The sequence below is a fragment of the Stegodyphus dumicola genome, chromosome X2 (assembly GCF_044657685.1).
Source record: "Stegodyphus dumicola isolate Sdum_Otavi_A_Nest chromosome X2, ASM4465768v1".
In the NCBI taxonomy this organism is placed as follows: Eukaryota; Metazoa; Arthropoda; class Arachnida; order Araneae; family Eresidae; genus Stegodyphus; species Stegodyphus dumicola.
The window spans coordinates 175,586,230-175,608,822 of NC_140781.1; the positions used below are offsets into that span (position 1 = coordinate 175,586,230).

At 32.0% G+C, this 22,593-nt stretch overlaps 1 protein-coding gene across 3 annotated transcripts in view; it reads right to left on the minus strand.

Annotated features, from left to right (window-relative positions):
• The window catches only part of LOC118202943 (acid-sensing ion channel 4-A-like), a 100,077-nt gene that overhangs the window by 25,780 nt on the left and 51,704 nt on the right, over positions 1 to 22,593 (minus strand). For all 3 annotated transcript variants that reach the window (XM_035375185.2, XM_035375178.2, XM_035375159.2), the window contains 5 exons: positions 21,443 to 21,708; positions 12,517 to 12,629; positions 10,645 to 10,808; positions 5,813 to 5,941; positions 2,207 to 2,315 (listed from right to left, as the gene is read on the minus strand). In XM_035375185.2, the coding sequence (XP_035231076.1) occupies positions 2,207 to 2,315; positions 5,813 to 5,941; positions 10,645 to 10,808; positions 12,517 to 12,629; positions 21,443 to 21,708 (781 nt within the window). The remainder of the gene's footprint in view (positions 1 to 2,206; positions 2,316 to 5,812; positions 5,942 to 10,644; positions 10,809 to 12,516; positions 12,630 to 21,442; positions 21,709 to 22,593) is intronic.

Below are 22,593 nucleotides of genomic sequence, written 5' to 3' on the forward strand. Positions count from 1 at the left end.
CTTATAAATGTAGCACAATTTTCTCCTTTTTTTGCGTGATAATTTCTCATATCTGAATATTTTAATATTATAAAGTTAAAAAAAATTCATGTCTGTTTCTAAAATTTTGAAGTTTTTTAGCTGAAAATATTTTGCCAGGTGATTGAAGGTTTTAGAGTATTAGCCGGTACTCGGATGCCAACAAAACCACTGTGATTCTGCTCTCCTTAGAGCATTACTCTAGAAACTCACACAGGATTCTGCTTTTCTGAGAAGGTTAAGGCATATTTAAAAGCTGTTGACAACGTAGGGTCGCAGGGTACCAGACAGTACACAAGTACCGGTTTTTGAAGTGGTTAATTTTTTTTAAGTAGTTGCGGAAATATTCACTGTAACTGGAAGTGCCCATTTTTATTCTTACGCTGCTGTCTTTTTAAGCATTAACATATAAAAATTATAATTTTAATAATTATAGAGGTAGAAGTGTAAGACATAAAAATCGTAAAATAGTTTCAAACAATGTGCATATACAAATTCTTTTCCTAGTTAAAAAAATGTATAAAATTTATCATATAATTATTACTGCAGCGGAATTAATTTTATTTATCGATTTATTTATCTTAAATTTGACTTTTCTTGAAAGATATTTTGTAATTAAGTCTGAACTAAACTGATTTTAAATTCATCTTTTTAAATTGTGGTATGCAATTTGATTTGTTTTACTGATGAATTTGTCACATGAGGAAAGTTTTCATCTCTATTTGGATATTTCTAGGGCATGGTAAAATTCGTATGCGAGCGTTATTAAAAATATTTACTATATTTAAATAACTAGCAAACGTAATCAATATCAAATGTTTTCGTTTTTAATTTTCTAGCTATAATAATAAAGCGGTATGTAACTTTTGCATATGAATAAATACGATTCTTAAAGGTACAATATGTTTTCATTGTTCTATCATCTATTGAAGGCTAGGTAAAAGGTCAGAATCCTTTGCTATTTTTATGCATGAGAAAGAGTGAAAGTACACTGTAAATATACAATGTAACCTAAAATACATTTTATTATTTATACATTTCAGTTGGTGATATTTTTTCGTATGAAATTTGACTTAACAACTAAATTTTACTGTATTTGTGCAAGTAACAAAAGTTTTACACCTTCATTCAAATATCCTCCTACAGAGAGAAGAGGAAAATAAAAGGAGACGGAGAATACTAGTCCAAGTTTAGATCTTCAAAATTCAATTAATGCGTGCATATTATATATATGCACCTTAATTATTACTTCGTTTCTTTCAGATTTGATAATTTGAGAACGTACATGTTAAAAACTGTAATGTGTTCAAGTAGTATTCCAATAATATATCGCAAGTTTACAGGATAGATCTATCATGCCTTCCCTCATTCGACTAAACAAATAAGTCTTATAAACTATCAGGAAAGAATTGTTTAACGCTTGAATGTAATTTTTCAGTGTCCTTGGTTAAGGTTGCACGTCTTATAATTCGAATGTTAAAATTTTCGAAAGCATCTTTCTTAGAAAGAAATGTTATTTTACGTTTACTACCTTATATTTTACATGAAATAACATTTTATATTAAGACAGAATGAAACATTTTTTAAATTTTCTCCCGATATATTACTTTCAATAATTTAGTCCAAACTGCAACTGAAAGCTCGTTATAGATTTGTGCAGTGCCATAATAAGTCCGACCAGATTTCCATCAAGTAAGTACCCTAGCTGCTTTAATATTGGTTTACAAAAATTTGCTTTTACTTTTTTAATTTGTTCTTAAATTAAATTTAACAAATTTTTTTATTTAATTAAATTTTGCTTTTTAATTAAACTTTCTTTTTAACTTTTAAAATTTTTTTATTTAATTAAATTTTGCTTTTTTATTAAATTTTCTTTTTAACTTTTAAAAATTTGTTGTCTGTAAAAGTTACTAAAACCTGTTTTAAATTTAGGTATTCACTTTAACTTTTTATTTCATTACTGCAAGTAATTAAATTTTTTCCAGTGTTTTCAAATGAATATTATTGCGAATGATTTGAGACCAAATATACGAGTATGTGCTAACCTTAGTATTAAAATGCTAAATTTAGTATTATAATAAATGAAATGCATAAAATTAATGGTCTTGTGTAATCACAATTATAAATTCATTATAATGTAAATATTCAGCTAAAGTGAAAGGCTATATCAATAATATGGTCAGAATACCTTGCGTGATGTTGCACGGATCACAGAATCTGCTGTTGCCTTGCGTGACTTCTTCGGAGCAATCACATTGCTTTAGTAAATAAGCGTCTCTGCATAACGTCTGGCAGTACTAAAGGAGAAAGAAAAGTTTAACTTTTTATAAAGCAAGAAATAAGAACATAAAAAGGATGGATTAGTTAAATATGCACAGTAAAGCGTATTTTATTCTCTTAAGACAAAATTTAAGCAAAAATTCCGTATTAAAATTATCTGATGGATTAATTTTATGTAGAAGTGAAACAAATCTTAAAATTTTTCCCGAATCTAAATCTTAAAAGTTCTGAAATACTTAAAGTCTTGAGTCTGTCGAATCCTTCATATAAAGTCGAAAAGGGAGGGAAGGTATAAGTTTTTATTAATGTTAAAAGATTTTAACAAAAAATTTCAAATTTGCTTTTAATGAAACACAAATTTCAAAAATACATCAGTTTTCAAAAATACATCTAAATTTATTTAGAAAAAAGAAATGAAATTTAGTAAATGAAATAAATTATTAAAATTCTTGAATCCTGAGGATCGATTTCTCAATGTAATTTGACAAAACGTATTTGAGTAACAGTTCAGAATTTTTAACAATTTACTATTTAGGATTATTTTTAAACCAAAGCAAGTGTGATGGGGAGTGGGAATATTTCAAGAGTTAACATAGACATACAGTATACATGGAACTGAAGAAAATTAAGAGTGTGGCGCTCAAGTTAGGTTAGGGTAAGGAAGGATAAATTAGGTTATTCGAATACGGCAAAGCACACGAGAGCTACCTGCCTAGAAGAAGGGATGCCTTCGTGGTGGACTTTCTAAGAGTAACTGGCTCGTACTCATATTACACTTGGAGTAAACCATGAAAATTAATCGTGAATCCAGTTCGGTCGTCTGGTTTCGAAACCGGGTCAAACTACCAGTACTCAGCGATCTTAACCACTAGGGCCACTGGTAGGACCGAGGCACTCAGGACTGCTACAAATTGACACAGGTGATCCTAGTTCATTGAAATTACAACAGTCACATTCATTTTTTAATGAATGCTTCTATTGGGCGCCAATGAAACTAATCTTTCCAGACCCCACCCATCAACTCATATTATTTCAGGTAACTAAAGTATGAGAGGATGTAGTTTTGATAGCTCACCAGCAGACGAGCGGTGAAATCGCTTAACACTGATAGTTCGACTTGGGTTTAATTCCAATTGAACAAGCTGACTGTATGAACATTTTCGTGGTTTTAGCCCTGTATAACGTGGATACTACTCAATGCTCGCTTAGAAAGTCCTCCACGAAGGCATCCCTTCCCTTAAAGCAGATAACCCTCGCACGCTTGCTATAACTAAATAAACAAATCAAGGGTCTGAATTGCAGTTCGTCGGAAGTTGAATCACTGAAGCTATAGAGATTGGTTCCTTGTGATGTTCGAAATTTTCCCCATGCATAGCATATAAATACGAATCAGGTTCCCTTTAGAAAAATATATAAGAATACCTTTCCGTAAGCAAATAACTCGAATATTTATACAATAACTAATCAATCAGTAATTTGTTTGATTTGTGGTTGAAAACAGAATAATAATAAGGTCTCGTACAGTCCTTGATATCGGTAGAAAAGATATGCTTTTATTTTTCCTTTAAAATATTACAAAGGCGGATTCAAAATATTACATTAAATAATCTCTTAATTTCATTTGGTCATTTGTTTTTCATTTTTATTGCATGAATTACTTTACTTAAAATAACTAAACAAGAATATTCAAACAATATTTTTAAAAACTCAGGAATATATTTTGAATTGTCAGCTGTTAGGAAAAGAATTGTTTTCTTTCTAATAAGTAAAAGAGTACATTTTCAGCTAACTGTAAGTAAGTATTAATCATACTAAATAGTATATGAAAGAACATTTTGAATCAACATGTTGGTTATCTTTTTCTAGTTCAACGATCATAAGATTAAGAATGAAAAAACATAAAATATTTGAAAATGTCACTCTAGTTACTGCCAGGTATTATTAGTTCATTGTGAGATAATAGTTTTAATTCTGTCAATTGTTAATTAATGATAGAAAACATTTAATTCCTTTTATGACCTTGAATTAGAAGAGCATTTTAAGGATATTCTGTCTACAAAAATTCTAGAATCTTCAAGCGACCTCACCTGATGCATTTATCAATCAAGTATTTACCACATTACAAAAGCCCTTGAGCAACTAATTTTGTTTTCCTTATTTTAATGACAATGTTGAGTAATTAATCATTAAAATGAGTTGGAAAAAGAGTTTACATCTTTCTGCTGTTTAAAATCATCAACAGTTTTAGGGTAAAATTAAAAGCATATCTCTTCAGCGATATTAGCTGCTATGAAATACTGTATTACTGTTTTGTTTTCTACCACAATGGACTAAACACGTAAACTTAAACTTTAATATATTTTTACTTCGTGCTCTTCTGTCGCTATTTGTTTTACTAATAGGATGCTTTTATATACCACAAATATATTATCTCCGCTAAATCTTCTTTCGCAGTGCTTTTACTGTTAAACAACAGCACCTAGTTTACCTGCGAATGCAGACTAGATGTTCTACAAACACAGAATTCTATAAAAACAGAAATGAAGCAATTACAAAAGTATCCAAATTAAACTACGTCATATTAACTTTAGCAATTAATAGTAAATTATTAATTTGCTTTCTCTGTCTTTTCATTTAAACTATTGTCTCTGAGAATGTTTACCTAAAATATTTCCATTGGCTGAGTTATATCACAAGGCACTGGCTTTCACAAAACAACAGTATTTGAATTTGAATTTGAAAGTTAAAATAAATGGAAAGAAATCAAAATAATCTTTATAACCAAATATACACCATTTTTGCAAACTTCAAATGTCTTTAGAGTAATATAATTAGAGAAGCGAAAAATCCAAACTTCCCTCGAACCTCAATACAAAAAATTTTTGAATCGCTTGAATTTTTTTAATAAGAATATGAGAAGAAGTAGACTTGAGAAAAGAAAAAAAATTGCTCAGCATTAATAGTTATAAAATAGTAACTATTAATGCTGAATTATAGTTACTATTTTATAACTATTAATGCTGAGTTATAGTTACTATTTTATAACTATTAATGCTGAGTAATTTTAAATAATAAAGCAAAATCAAAATCTGGAATTTGTTAATTTGAAATTTAAGATACGGGTTGTTTTTTAAATCACAGCCTCATTTTTAGATAATCCAAAAGAAACTTACCAAATGATATGTGCATAATTAAAATTATTGAAGCTTAAAGTTCATTTTGTCAACAAAATAATAATACTTGAGTAACATTTCCTACGCTTACGTTTTTCCTGAATCCTTTCAAACAAAAGTAAGCATAAAGAGAATAGGGTTATATCAAGAGTTTACAGAAATAAACACTAAGCATCGATTAAAAATCCTGTACAGTAAATAAAGAGTACAACTTTCAGAGCCGCTAGGGGCTATTCCTATCTATGCGAATTATTTCTTTCATTGAACAGCATGATTAACTTAATTTTTTAAGAAAGCCTGAAACCCAACAATTTATATTAAATTAAAATATAAATACATACCTCGTAAGTATAAATTCTGTGCTTCAACAAATCACGTTGACCAGTTTTACTAAGATGAGATAGTAATGGAGAATGCTCGAACTCATCTGTGCATTCGCCATAAGGCCATGGCAGTCTATCAATCTTGCGCTAAATAAAAGAAGAAAAAAAAAAACATTTTGTTTCTCTTTCTTTTCACGAAAATGATAAAACTAAAATTGTGTACTTTTAACATAATACAAAAGCAATTGCCAAGAGATGCAATACATTTAACTTCAGAAATTTCAAAAAGTATTGTTATTAGCATGTCTTATTAGTTACTATGATATCATTCAGTTTTTTTTTTTTTTTTTTTTTTTAAATTCTCTAAAATGCATAATAACCGTTTTCGTAATTAAGTTTATGAAGCAGATTTTCTCGGTAGAATAAATATAAAGGTTAGGAAAGTCAGACTACGAAGGATAAGATTTGGTTTTGGTTTATTTGATTATTGAAAAGCCCTCAAAGACTATTTTAATTCTCTAAAATGCATAATAACCGTTTTCGTAATTAAGTTTATGAAGCAGATTTTCTCGGTAGAATAAATATAAAGGTTAGGAAAGTCAGACTACGAAGGATAAGATTTGGTTTTGGTTTATTTGATTATTGAAAAGCCCTCAAAGACTATCTGCCTAAAGTAAATGATGCCTTCGTGGAGGTCTTTCTAGGGAAAAATGGCTCATATAACAAGTTACACATGGGGAAAACCACAGAAACGCCCGTGCAAACAGTCTGTTCGTGGAATTCGAACCTCGGACCGAATTACCAATGTTCAGGGATTACCACTGGGTCATTTGGTGGGCCTACGAAGGATAAGGAACAGCAGAACTTCAGCATTTTGAATTGAGATTCGGTCTTAAATCTAGAGCTCAAAATCTGGTTTTCAAATCGAAAGTCGCACAGAAACTGGAGTTATTTTAAATTTATATTTTCAGAAAGTTAAAACTATGGGCATATTTGAGGGGGTTTAGTTTTTTACTTATTTAATTATTTGTTCTTATCATTATTTATTGTTTTTAAGTTTTATTACGGGCTGCTACATTAGGCACTATACCTAAAGAGAGGGATGTCTCAAGGAGGACTTTCTAAGGAAAACTGGTTCGTATCCACTTTACACATGAGTGAAACCACAAAAATGACCAGCCAATTTGCCGGGACTCCAACCCCGGACCGAATTATCAGCGTTCAGCGGCTTCAACTGCTCGGCCGTTGGTAGAACTTGGAGGCATTTGGTGTACAAACGTTTGCTTACGAAGGTAACGAACGTACATCAGTATCACTGCGAGTAATAAAAATTGACTCGTTTAGAATTTAATTCTTAACGAGTATTAGTTATTAAAGATAAGCACGATTTTGGTTTTGCGTTAGCGTGTGCTGCTTTTTTGATTACTTTAGAGTACTGTTTGTTATTTTTGATACTTTTGAATTCTTTGATGTAACGCTTACAGACTAACTGAGAATAAAATTCCTCCATTATACTAATTAAGTAATTATTTCTTCTTCGTGGTTTATTTAACATTGGACTAACATGTTCTTAAAAAATTAAAATTAGCCAATTTTAATAAAATGTTAAAAACTGTTAGAATCTCCATTTGAATTAGATTTAAATCTTAAATATAGAAAGGCGGCTCTTTTTTACTTCATTTATTCTGATTGAGTAAATGAAGAGATCTTTAGATCTGATCTTTAGAGAGTATTATAACTCTCTAAATAATTTCCTTTTATCGAATAGGATTGCTTAGTATTTTAGTCCGACTTATTTTTATGCACCGAATGTGATTTTTCTACTGATGCTACGAACTTAAATAATTGCCATGCATATTTTCCCCTTTCTGTCTAAGCGTTGTTTATTAGACTCATTTAATATTTAGCGACAAACTTTTCTTCTGTTATGTTTCCTGAATCGTAAAGACAAAACTTAACACCTGAAGTTAATCTAAAAACTGTACCCTCCCCCAATCATAAATATTTCTCTTACCGGCAAAATCCTAGTATACGGTGCAGCCTTGGCGCGATTTTAAAAATTATCGCCAACACCAAAAATTACCAAAAGAACGTTCTATGTATATATAGTGATAGTACACTATAAACTATATACATAGTATACTATGTATAACTATATATATTTCTTTAAATACCCGTTTACTACTTATCCTATATGTCCCGTTTTTACTGCTCATCATAAAAGTCGCCAAAAAGTAGCCAAATCCCGTGTGCACCGGATACTAGGATTAAATCCTCTTACCATTTTGGTGTTAATGTACGTAATTTGTTGCATGTTTTCAGAGATTATCAGACATTTCGACCAGGAAACATGAAACATTAACCGTGTCCTTCACGGGATTCAAACTACAGATCTTCCACTTGTAGCTGAACATGCTAACCACTTACACTGGAAAAGCACGAATGTAGAAATGCGATAATTCGATACTTTATCTTCTACTTAATCTACTAAATACGGTGGTGACGAGTTATGGTCCATCACATTTTAGTTCGGATGCCATAGTAGAGAATATTATAAATATTTCGGAGGATCAGGATCAGGAGAAATTAATAATGCCCTCACCAGGATTCAAACCATGGATCTTTCAGCCGTTAACTGGATGTAACACTAAGTAATAACCACTTAACACCCGGACAGCACGCACGAGTAAATTAGATAATTCTTTACACTTTGCTTCCTCTTCCAGTTTTTACTCGATGGCAAGTGTCTGATTCTCTCCAACCTTTGGTACGGCTCTTGATGTATACTCCAGGATTTAACATTTTTGTGAAGTCGCCCAGACGGAGCCTACTGCGGTACCCCGGGCTCGAATTCCGGCATGGTTGTAATTGTCCGTCCCTTCATAGGAGGTAACGGTTGCCCATCTATTAAGTGCTTCCAGAATAAAGTGGCCACCAATTCTGGCCTTAGTAGTGGCCAAGCCTAAGTCGGCTAAGCGCTCGCCAGTGGGGCAAAAAACATTTTTATAGTATATACATACATATATTGCGGATATTTTTATCAGTTCTAATTACTAGTTCTTTTTTAATTACTAGTTCTTTTTTATCATCTGATGCTTCTATGTAGAATAAAAGCTTAACCGAAGTTCTTCTGCGATGCATCATTTAGATGTTTTCTTAGTTCGGATTTTTCTTTCAAGTAACATTTAACTGACAAGCGCGTTCAATATGATTTTTTGATTACAGGACAGCATGTACCAAATAATTTTCATTTTCAGTACGGAAATATAAGCGTCCACCTGATACTTCTGACGAAAATGCATACTTCGGTCACGAATTCCAATAGAGAAACCGGAATAAAGATAAAAACCCATTTAAACAGATTTTAAGGCGACACTTCTTGCTACTTATTGGCCAGCCCTAAATTAAATGTACTGGTCTTGCTTTCAATGAAATGAAATGCTATTGGAATGACTAACTTACCAGACATATTTCTTATGCTTAGCAAACTTTATCATTATTGTATTTTATAAAGTTAAAGAAGCAGTTTATCAATTTTTACTAAATTTTTCAAAGTTTTAGTACTTAATTCAGAAGTCAAACAACAAAAATCAGCGTTATACCTACAAAATTTTCACAGGACTAGTTTCGATGGTTTTACCGAACCACCATCTTCAGCTGCAAAACCGCAAATGAACAAGATAGGAAATAATGTATTATAATTTATTATAGGAAATAATTTATTTCCTATCTTGTTCATTTGCGGTTTTGCAGCTGAAGATGGTGGTTCGGTAAAACCATCGAAACTAGTCCTGTGAAAATTTTGTAGGTATAACGCTGATTTTTGTTGTTTGACTTCTGAATTAGTATTTATTCGGCGTGTTATTGTGTCTTAATTTTAGTACTTATTTTCATTTCTGCAGCTTGGATGTACGTGTATCCTCCTTTCTTGCGAATCTAATATCGGTCTACCCCTTTCTTGCATTTTGGGCAACATTCTCGATGACGAAAAATCTAAATGACTGATGGATTCGGCCATTCCCGATAAATGGCTTCGAGCAATGTCCGACCATTGGAGGTGGGGGTGGGCGAGTAAAACTTTCATTTTAAATGCTTATTTAGAGATATAAAAGTTAAATACTACTAGGGGTATCAAAAGCTTTGCTTTCTGTTTTCAGTCCGATTCAGTTTTTAGTCCTATGGATAATTTATTCAAGAATGCTATGAATCTGCAATATTATGCTTCAATATCTTTTACATAATTGAAATTTTAGCATAAAGATTTCTTAGGTTTTACTACTTCTGTGCTAAAATTACTGAGATAAAATCTATATAGGCTTTAAATTAATTTCATAGTTCTTAAGTTCTAAATTTTCAAAACGCCTTTACTTCATTCCTTTAAAATAGGAATTTTCCGTCATAATTTAAGCACGTTTCATTCAGGTAGAACAGAATGATCAAAGAAATGCCAATTTTCTGGCAGTCTTAAGCAGCTAAAGTAACTAACATACAGTTAAGAAAGAAAATCAAGGTTCTTGGAATAATATACACACAATTTTATTTCTGTAAATGTAATAAGTATTCACAAATTTGGAATTTAATTTTCAGTTTAAGCTATGTGTTTTACATTCCTCCCTCTCCTATTATTAAGCAGAAAATGAATATACCTATACGGTTTTTTAATGAAATTTCTTTTACCATATAAAACAGAAGATTTACTTGTTAACGTTAAACGTTTTGGAATCATAATATTCAGAAAATTCATATCCTCTGTGGAGCATTCCTCCTGTACGTCTATGTTTAATCTCAAATGGAATACTCATTTATTCTCAGATTTATCAATAATTCGTAATGACATATTTCATACTTACCATGCGAACACTGACGTATGTTTTTGTACCAGGCTGCAGCACAACACCACCTCTCTGAAGTGTTGGATAAGTACCAGGAGGATGTACTAAGAGTCTCGCTCCGTATTCTGGAGATAATAGGTCTAAATACTCATTTCGCTGTATGTTGAGAGTTAGACGTAAACCTAAATAAGAAGAATTACTAACTGACAAAACATAGCTTGAATAAAATCATATTTTACGTGAATAAATCGAAAATCATATTTCATATGAATACGTCGAAGTTCGTATTGACAAAGTAGTCATTATTTCATTTCGAATTTGTTGGTATGAACAAAAAGTCATTACTTCAACCCTTGAATCAGTCTTAAGTTAGGCCAATTCTCATGCTGTTATAATATCAAATGGCACGTTTCCAGATCGCTTGCATATCATCTGTTCGCTACCTATTAATGTATTCGCAGGGAATTTACTGCATGTTTTTTAACTTTTTTTAGTGAATTCACTTCTAGCAATGAATAAATCTAACCCTAAATTAAAACCTCTATCATCTTAAATAATCGAGGAAGAAAAAAAGCGGTTATTATCGGCATTATAAAAGTTGACGCATTTGCGTTAAAATATATGTAAGATATATAAAACAATTATTGCATTTAAATTAATGCACATTTAAATTAACTGCACATAGTTTTTATTTCTTTATGTTAACTTAAACTAAATATAAAACAAGATATTATTGGAATATCCTTCTCAATCATTTAGTTACACTAGCACTTTTTATAATACTGACGAACTTATTCTGCGATATTCATTGTTAATAATTTATGTCTTTTATTTTTATGGTAATTAGATACTATTTTTAAAACGTAATTTTACTTTTACTTATTTTTAAGCAAGCTTTTCAAACAGTAGTGTTATCGTGCATAGTATTTTGAATATGTGTTCATGAAATTCTAAATTTTTATTGATATTTTCTTGAGAATGGAATATACTTAAAAAAAGAAATTTTACGTAGTGAAATTACTAATGTTTTTGCACTCAGCATGCTCGTAGTTAAGCAACTTTGTATAAATTCTATGTAATATTCGTTTATAAGGTATCAGATATGTACACATGTGATTTTGCGTAATATTCGTTTATAAGGCATCAGATATGTACAGATGTGATTCTGCGTAATATTCGTTTATAAGATATCAGATATATACAGATGTGTGGCAATATTTTCTGTTTATAAAAACCATAATTCTTTCGATAATTTTCTAAAAAGTACAAACTATTCTCTTTCAAGGCTAAAAGGTCCTAACTCTGAACCACATTCCTCCAAACATTGAAAAAAGTACATTTGAAGCAGTTTGATTAGAAACGGAATATTTTTAAAGTTCTAAAAATAAATTATCACATGTTGTACCGTTCGCTACTGTAAGTACATTTTAAAATCATTGTAACTAGATTTTAAAATTCATTTCAAGCGCCATTGTTTCAGGCACTTTGTATTAAAAATAACCGGTTTTATTCGTAGCTCCCCAAAAATGCTGTTTACATAATGAATATTATTCCTGATTGATATTTGCTGTTGTCGCCAGATTTATATGTTTATAGTACTTTATACTGAGACTGAGATGACTTTTAGTGATTAACATTAAGGAAGAAATTAATATATAATACCGTAATGAATCGCTTCCCAGTACTCACGATAACTGCTACTGTTTTCTGAATAAAAGAGTCCTGTTTTTTAAATGAACCAAATACCTGAGCATGTTACGGTTAGAGAAGAAGTGCTCTTTGTTGTTTGACTTCTGAATAAGAAGTGCTCTGTGAAATTAGTATTCTTATTGTCCCTTTTATCATTTCAAAAGAATGAATAAAATGGCATCATGTTGCTTTAATACCTACCTAGAGAAAGGCCAGGTCTTGTTACATTCTGAAGGGACATCTGGTTAACTGATATTGTGTGGCATAATCCGTACCGAGGAGAAGGATATGCATTCACTTGAACAATTGAATGCCTAAAGAAAAAAATACAGCATTTCAAAAATTTACAACAGCGGAAATATAATGTAGTTAGTCTGTTCTTTTGCATGAAAATGATTAAGTATGTAAATAATCATTATAAAATTAAACCGAAATGTTTACCCTCCCTTATTAGTCACAGGACATTTTGAGTATTCTTGAGAATTTAAACGAGTCTTTCAAGAAATACTCTGTATAATGATGCGTAATTCACGCAATATGAGGTTAAAAATACCGCAGCAGATACTTTACTTGAAGAGAGACATTTACAAGCATCTCATGTGTTGTTGCTACAAATGCTAAGAAATGAAAATTCGTTGGCATTTGTACGAAAAGCCATCTAATTAACCAAAACACTGACCATGCCTAAGCCCTGATTTAAAACGAAAAATGGAGTTAAACACTATATTAAGCGTCTAATAATATTCCTGAGCGCAGTATTCCTCCCAAACATCTCAGTAATAAATATATGTCCATTCAACCTCGATAATTTCTACACATGCATATGCTACTTTATATCTTAATGTGGCCGTGAATACGCAAATGACAAAGTAGCACGAAATCGGGTGCCTTATCTTCGCTGTTACTAGTTCGAAAATGAAAAGAAAGGAACGGAAAATATAGATACGCGAGAAGATCCTCTAGAAACGATGTAATGGGAGTATTATACGACAGATATAGCTCATGAGCTGAACAAATCTATTGTCAAAACGCATCTCAGATACTACAAGAAAATATATGCCAATCTCATAAATGTAGCAGAAGTAAATCTCCAACTACTACTTGGAAAAAAATCATATTTTGCTTCTTCCTTTCAGAAGATAGACCTGGTACTTTCACAGACGCTGCAGATATTGAACAGTGTATGTACACAACGACCCGTATCTCGATGAACGACTAGTAATAGGCTACACCATATGGGGTACGTCCAGTGCATGAGAAAGTGAAGGAACATGTTGACTTCATTCCAAGGGGAAAAAAAAGGTTTATTTTGTCTAATGAATAACTCTTTCCAGTTCTATAAGGAAATATCGGAAAACAGAGTCATCCGCCGAGCAAATGAAAAATCCATTCAAAGTTGCGCGAAGCAAGATTTTCCAGTCATTATGCATAAAACGCAAGTGTTTTACTTTTCTTGCTTTCAACGATTTTCTTTCATATGATGACACTATCATTGCACAGAAGTACCATAGAAGTTTGCGATAACATTCACTGTACTCAGTGACTCGACTTCGTCTATAGAAAGATCTGCTTTTCCCTAAATACTGTTTTGTCACGGCAGATACTGTTTGCTCTACCGCTTTTTAATTTTGTCAACATGATGTTCTGGAAGGGAATCCAAATTCATTTAATGTCAATCCCATCGAAGGTCTGTCGTAAACATTCTAGAAAGAGGTTATGGTTATGCGCCACTGACGAGGCTTCTGACTGTGAAAAGGCAGGTGAAACGTGCGCCGACATTACATGAGAAACTGGCCATGCCTACATGAAATCATATGGATATGCCTCTGTCCACCCATGTATATCTTACACAAGGAAAACCTACGACATCATTAATATATGCGAAAGTTCGGTACGTGAAATATATACCTTGTTAAGTTTGAGAGAAGTATCTAGAAAACAATGTTTGTGTTAAACCCCCTTTTTTTAAGTAGAGTATTTTGTTTATGGAATAAGTTTTCTTACAATTCTGAACAAGTCCTTTCTTGCGTTCATTACAGGATTGAGAGTAAATTTACAGCTATGGAGAAGGTATTTACAAGTACTGGGTTAGTAAATTTTGAATTAAATTTCATAATTTAGTTTAGTAAAATAGTTTTGCTAATATTTTGCCCTACAAAGGTGAAAATAGGATTTATAATACAGAAACATGTGTTTTTATTACAGAAAAATCTCTTCTTATTTTATTGAAAGCAAAAGCAATAATATAATTTGCAACACAAAGTGAAGGGAAATGAAGACTACAAAAAAAGTGCTTTACTGTCATGCATTCACAGTTAAGTTGATTCTTTATGCCTTTAGAGAAATTCATAAATCGAACTTCACAAAATGTTGAATGTTAGCAATTTTCGCGACATACAATAATCTACTTATCTCTCTATCTACATATACATTCTTTATCTAGACTGATAAAATTGCAAATACAATTGCAGCCAAATATCGATAGTACGCCATCCTTGGGATTGATAAAAATTAAATTATTTAGCGAGACGTCTTCTAAGGCGAAGTTAAAATAAAACTGAAATAATTTCTGCAGTTTTTTGTTAGATTTAAAATACAATCTAGAATCAAGAAGAATATATTTATTTTATTTTATTTTTAAACAGCTGTCCATTCAATTTTAGTTACATGTAGAATTAAAAATCAAATTATTTTTTTCCTCAATTCTGGGCAACATTTTAAGTGAGCAAAAATGTCATCTGTTTTTGCAGTCATGTATGAAATTCTTAAAAGGTTTGCGCAATCTTTTCTTAGTTGGTGTTTTCGAAAGCCCTTTTTTTAGGATCACCATCCAATTAAAAATTATTTACTTCTAAAACTTGAACTACCTGGGTGAACTTTAGTTTTGCATTTTTTTTTTTTTTTTTTTTTTGGTAAGAAATTGTAAATATCCATATTTTATAAATATTTTCCATTTAAATAACAAGCTAAATGGGTGATCACAAAATAACGTATTAAATAGAATTTTTCTTTGAATAAGGCTGGGCAAACGGAGAAAGTTGTATGAACGATTAATTGAGATATTTTGGGAATATGAAAAAATGACCTAGACTGATGTGTCATGCGGGTAACGGTTTAAACAGATTTGATTGTACAATGAAATTAAATAAAATGTTCATAAAGTCTGGAAACCTATTGCAACATTATGTCTGGAGTTTGTCTGAACCATAAAAGTTACGTTGGCTTTTTAGCTTTTCACACATCTCTCATTTTTCCTGCCCATTTTTCCCTTTAAGTAACCCTTCAAACTAAAAAGACCAGGGATGGCAAAAACTTCAGCACAGAATAAAATCGGAAGTTTTTTGTTGTCATAATTTCTTCAAAATAATGCGACAGTTGGAATTAAAAACTTTACTAGAATATTAGTTGCAGTTGAATTCTTGTAGCTAATTATAAGCTACCCACTACTGAATATGAAGAATCATACGATTGTTACACATTACGCAAATAATTTTGTTTTGAAGTAGTTGGTATTTCCTGACTTTTATGAAAATGCTGTCATTAATATCTAAGAGTCCATAAAAGACACAAAGCAATACTTTTTATTCTTAAGACAGATCAGACAAAAATGGCTCATATGTGCTCAGTATTCAAAATAATCCTGACTTAAAAATGTAGTTCACGAATTTCATGTAATCCTGCAGAAAATTCTCATTAATTTTAAAAATTAAAATTACTCTTTCATTGTTGCACTAATATTCTGGAATATTCAGCAGCAAATCAGAAAGCAGAATTTCGGTGATTGAAGTAAAATAAATCGAAACTTAAAATAAAAATCTGATCATGGAACATCGTTAAAGCTGAAAATTATCAGCTTGCAAAGCCCATGTTGTTCATAGATTGGAGAAGAATAGTTTCAGGCAGAATTAAATATAAAAATGAAAAAAAAAATCTTATTTTCGTTTCTTTAAAAAAGGAGAATTGACAGAACTGGGAAAGGACACTGTTGAGCTAAATGCACACAAGGTGATAAATGCACACCTGATTTCATATATGAAAAACATTGACACCAAAAATACATCCAACACTTTATTGATATATATAAATTTTAAAGCAAACAAATAACTACCAATAAGTACAAACATGTTTTTGTTTCATACACATAATTAATAATTTCATTTCTGCCAAAATATACAAGACTGAAAGAAAAACCCTTGAAAATAAAATTACATGTTGCATTTAAAATAAATATTAGCAGACGCTTGCTCCAAAAAATAAAGAATACACTAAAAAAACTTCTGTTGTCTTTGATAAATAAGGAAGTTTCTCTCTTTTGCTGCATGTCCGTTAGCTTTTGTTGTTGCTTCCAAACGTGGTGATGCAGACTGGACTAAGTTTCTAGTTGTAACTAAAGATACTTTGTCCCATTCTTTTTACAGAACGAGTTTCAAATTACTTTCTTGTTATTTTATGCTGTTTCACAGCCTTTTCGAGCATGGACCATAGATTTTTCAATGACACTGAAGTCTGGGGCCTAGGGAAGAGCTTACAATAATAAAGATACCACATTTTTCACATTATGCGCCGTATGTTTAAAGTCACTATCCTGGTGAAATAAGCCTAACTTATACCACTTATATCTTAAGCTTTCCTTTAGATTGCTTTTGAGTGTACCTAAATACAAATTCCCAATGTAGATTTATTTTATGCAGGGATTTCTCCAATGTCAAAAGTATAGTAATATAAAAAAATCTGAAAGGTCTCAGATTTTAAATTATGTCCAAAGGGGCGTTTTTTTAACGTTTTGTGTGTTACCTTTATTTATTTAAATATTTCGTTCTTTGCACTTAAACCATAAAATTCAGTTCAATAGCAATGTAGCAAAATAATTTTAAAATGAGCATATGTTTAGGATTTCCGATATACAGTTTCGCGCGCTGGAGATAAAAAGGTTTTTTTTTTCCCTCGTAGAGTGTTGCCATTGCTCGCTTTTAAATCGTTGAGTTTGCTACTCAGAAATTCGTTTAAGTTTTACAAAATATTAAATCGGTCATAAAACAAATTCCAAATTTCATATTTGACCTTCCACATGCCCATATTCGTAGGAGGATTACGTCATTCAAAATTCGATGGCTCTATGTACCGTTGTTTTATCACAATGCGAGAAATATACATACATTTATGCAGATTTTTCATTATTTAATTTATTCAAACATAATGCAGGACTCTAACATTTGGTGGTTTGAAAAGTGAAACGAAAATTTATAGTGATTCAATGCAAAATCGCAAAACAAAAACAGTAGCCCTTCAGGGACAAAGCTTCTTTGGACTAATAATCATTTACTTTACATCTTTACATAGTCGACTACATAACTTTAAATAATACTTAAATAAATCATTTTTATGTATTTCATAATTAATTTTAAATGCCTCTATTTTATTCTAAATAAATTTTGAGAAGAGGTATATCGTCAAACTACCGATATAAATTTATTATACTTGTGATTGGCCAAGTGATGAAAAGTAGAAAATTTGCGTCTAAAATATGTAACAAAAATTATAGATAATTTTCATTAACTATATTAGCCCTAAAAATGCATCAAAAGTCATATTAACTTAATCACAAATGGAGGAACATATTTTGCAAAAATAAAAATGCATCAGATTAATATTACAGTACATTATTATATATTATATATTCATGTACCTTCAGCCGCGCAACAGGAGTAGTGGTTAGTGACCCTGACTGCCATACCGAAGAGCCTGGGTTCGAATCCCGGAGAAGGCATGGATGTTTGTAAATGTATAGTGTCTGTGCGGATGGGGTCACTCTAAATATGCGGTAAGACGAGATTCCTCTCGAGCCGTTGATAATTTTAAATAGTAGGGAAATAATAATAATAGTAGGGAAAGAGGCGTGGGAGACCATTGGATCCGTCCAACCGGGATGCTCTCTATCAAAACTGTGGGTGGAACTGAGCAAAGTCGTACTGTCACCTGTATGGTGTTCAAGGCTCTTGCCGACGTCAGGCACAATGTTGCACTCCTTGCCACGATGAATTTCGTGGGCTTGTTCTGAGGTTACTATCAGAAAAGGGAGACAAGTCACAACAACAACATACCTTCATATTTTATTACTTAGCTGTGATAAATTACTTTTTGCTAAGATTTCAAGTCTAGTTTTTGGAAAAGAAATTCCCTTTTCATTTCATAAAAACGTTGCATCTGTTTTAGAATTCATTCTGCTTACTCTATGAATGATGTTTTGAAAACTTACGAATATTCTTCTACAAGACGACTATTTTTTTTTTTTGCTTCATCCTGACTGTTTCACATATGTGAGATATTCAGTGACAGAACTACTTGGACAACTACCGCTCTGCAATCGAGAACACTCCTAGTATAAATTATCGTCGATCTTTCTCTTTGTACACTATACGATACAACCATCGTTTCACAGATCCTACAGTTTTCATTTCATTATCATATTTCAAGTAGGTCCTCAGATATAGTGTTTGTGGTTATGGAGTGGAAAACCAAAAGCAACGTCGTGTACCACAATAAATTCCTACAGGAAAACGTGGCAGCCATAAGGTACTCCCCAATGGCGGGCACTAACCATTATAGGCACTGGCTACTACTAAGGTCGAACGCGGTATTATGGAGGCACGTAATAGGGGCCACCGTTGCATCTATGAAAGGACAGGTAATTTACATCCATGCCTTTTCCGGAATTCGAACCCGGGACCTTCGATACGGCAGTCAGAGTCACTAACCACTTTCGCGTTTGGCCGGGGGTAGCCATAAAGCAGATCTGTGATTTCTAACAAGGCCAGTGGACAGACAGTTAGGCTCATCTCAATACCCGAGTTCTATGACGTTATTTACAGAAACGGAAGAAATAAAGACGCAATTACGTTTAGTTACCCAAGACAGTAGTTGCTTTGGAGAAGAATATCAACCAGTGACGTCATACGCTAAAAGATTCTGGTCAGCTAAAGCAAATTTTGTAGTATAGTAACTTTGATTATGAGGCAGTTTACCTAAGAAAGTTCTCCGCGTAGATATCTTTTGCCATAAGCAGACAACCTCAGAGTAATTTGCTTTAATTTATTAAGTCTAATCCATACCGGATGTTTAAGCTTTTTAAAGACTATTCGTTGAACTCATTGGCATAATATTTAGGAATGTAATTTGTATTCAATGCTGCTGAAGTCTAATCAAACAACTTTGGAATCATGCATCATTTCAAATTACAGATCGTGTGAAGCCGATTTTTAACAGAAAATATTTGAATGGGACTATTCGCCGCCGGGCCGTTTCAATCGGGACGTTTTGCCGTCAAGACATATTTTTCTTTACACGACTGTATTATATCTTGCCGCATTATATTAAGTTGATTTAGTTTAATGATTCTGTTTAGATTAATAATTTAATTTAATAAACATTTTATATAAAATAATGTATAAGATGTTTTTGTGTAAAATTTTATACAAATACATCGTTACACATGACATATTAATTTTAAGAGAGTAATGTGCTGACAAGATTCCAAAGTAATTTCGTTTCTCATTCAGATTTCATAAAAATGTGAATTTCCTGCTTGTATGAGGGATTTCTCTGAACTAACTGATTAAAATTTCAAGAAATTTTGACGAATCATGTAAATATTGCAATAATTTTAAAATCGATAATATAACTTATATATTTATGTTATATTAGAGGTTTGGCCCCAGTTTTCTTTGATACTGACATAATTTTCCAAGTAAATATGTCTAATTTCTTTATATCTCATACTTGTAAACAATTATATACATTACGAGCAACCTTTATTAAGTATACAAAAGGTAAACAGAATTATTAAACCAAATAAATTTAATACAAGTATAATACGGAAAGATGTAACACAATTATGTAAAGAAAATATGCTTTGACGGCAAAACGGCCCGACGGCCACGGTGAAATAGCGACGGCGAAATGTCCTAGATGCGAAAATATTCATATTTCTCCCACTGAATAAAGGGCCCACGAGCGGCCGAGCGGTAAAGTCGCTGAACACTGGTAGTTCGGTCCGAGGTTCGAATCCCGCGAACGGGCTGGCTGCATGGGCGTTTTCGTGGTTTTCCCCATGTGTAACGTGTATACGAGCCAGTTTCCCTTAGAAAGTCCTCCACGAAAGGCATCCCTCCCCTTAGGCAGATAGCCCTCGTGTGCTTTGCCATAATTAAATACACCACCCACTGAATAAAGCTACTGTTGTATCATATCTTCGTACTGCCACCAGCTTTCACGTGGACTGTTTCAACTGTACTTTCACGTTTCAACTGTACTTGGCGTGTTCTTGTAAATGCAAACTTCTGTGTTTGAAATGAATAACTCCAATCTACTTTCCGAAATATAACCTTTGAAACTTATTTTAAATGGCAAATAGTTTCATGCTACAGCAAATAAAATGACACTGTGTTACATAATTTGCTTCCTTAAAATCTTAAGAAAGCAAGTTAGCAAATGGCTTTGATTGCCAATGAACCCCCCCCCTTTTTTTTTTTTTTCTTTCCAAAGTACTTCAAGAAATCCTGCGTATATTTTTGCAAAGAGCTAATTGAACTTCTCAACCTGTTTCATCTACATGCATCTTTAAACAAATTCCATCTTATCGAATAGAGCCAGTGCAGTCTCATCAGCTTCCCATATTACTATATATCTTTACCGCTAAAGCCGATTTTATCTGTTACTTTGCATTTATTGTTAATATACCCAAGCTAACAACATTTAGATTATTGTACACTGCTTCAATATTTAAGTCTACGGTTCTTAATTCGTGGCCTGTGGAACTACTGGTTCTCCGTGAAACCACTTCGAGTGTTCTGCGAAAAAATTATACACAGTTAAAAATTGCCGCAAAAGAAAAATCGGTGCAATGTAAAGTAAATTTTGTATGGGATTGTAAACATCAAACGCTAATGACAATTAAACCTTTTGTGTATCTTTTTCGTAAATACATTATTACTAGGAAAAATAACGTCATATACTAGACTAAGTGGTAAAGGAAAACCAAACAATTCTAAATAAGAACTCTTACATATGCAAACTATACGTATGTAAATATATGTATGCATTTTTGTAATAAAACAGTAAGGAAACTAACGTATTGTTATAACAGTTTCTGGCATTGTAAGTGCAGTGAATAATTAGTTCTTCTTCCTGATGACCAAACTTCTGCAGGCTGTCTTTGTTGACAGTGAGGCTCATCCAGATGTCGCTCAGATCAACAGTTTTACTCCGATACATAAATTCTTCGAACGGTTTGTAACAGATTGCAGTAGGGTCAATACCCGCAACACTGAGAGTGGCGTTGTAATAGAAAGCCTGTGTCACCTGCCGTAGAATCTCTAATTGTTTGTCAACATAGCTCTGTGGATAATATAAAAAAATAATAATAATAATAAAAGGACAGTTAGCATAAAATTCAAAATACGGCAATTTAATGTTTTTATTTATCAAAATTATCTTCACAAAATATGATTTATATGCAGACGAAGTATAAGTAGTTGCATAAAAAGAAAGAAATGGATGTCATTCGGTTTATGTATTTCAAGTAACAATTTTCCTTTGAAATTAAATATTAAGAAAAACACTGCAAGCAAGCGATATACTCGTATTAACAGCATCTTCGGATCTAAGATTTAAGAGGAAAGAATTTTCTAATAATCTGTGTAATGTCAGTTTTAATCTTCCTTTCTTGACGCATTAAAATCAAACTTTGCAGGTTAGACTGTGCTTTGAATAGTTCTTCATAGCAGAAATGATAACATCGAAATTTGCTTTCTGCATTTATATTTTATAAGATATCACACTTAAACGAAATATAAAAATATTGAGCATGGCCTTTATAGACTTACTATTTAACTACTTAAATAACAAAGTATATTATTTACTGTCTAAGTAATTCTAGTTTATCACACATGTCTACTAATTAAAAAAATTAGTTGAATTCACATCCATCACATTTGCAGTCTTTCAGTTGGTATTGTAGTCTGCTGATTCAAAGATGAAAAGTTTGTGCAAGGTAAATAAAATGAAATCTGTAAACCAAAATATTAATCAAAAGTGTAATTATTAGTGATACAAATTAACACGAAGTTAAGAATATTAGCGATTAGATGCGAAGTATTGCTTATGAATATATAAGGTATTTCTCCCGCCTTCTTAGCATGCCTTGGTGGTGTAATGGTCAGCACACTCGTCGCTTTTTCAAGAGGTCCGTGGTTTGAGTCCCGGTGAGGACATTGCTCACTT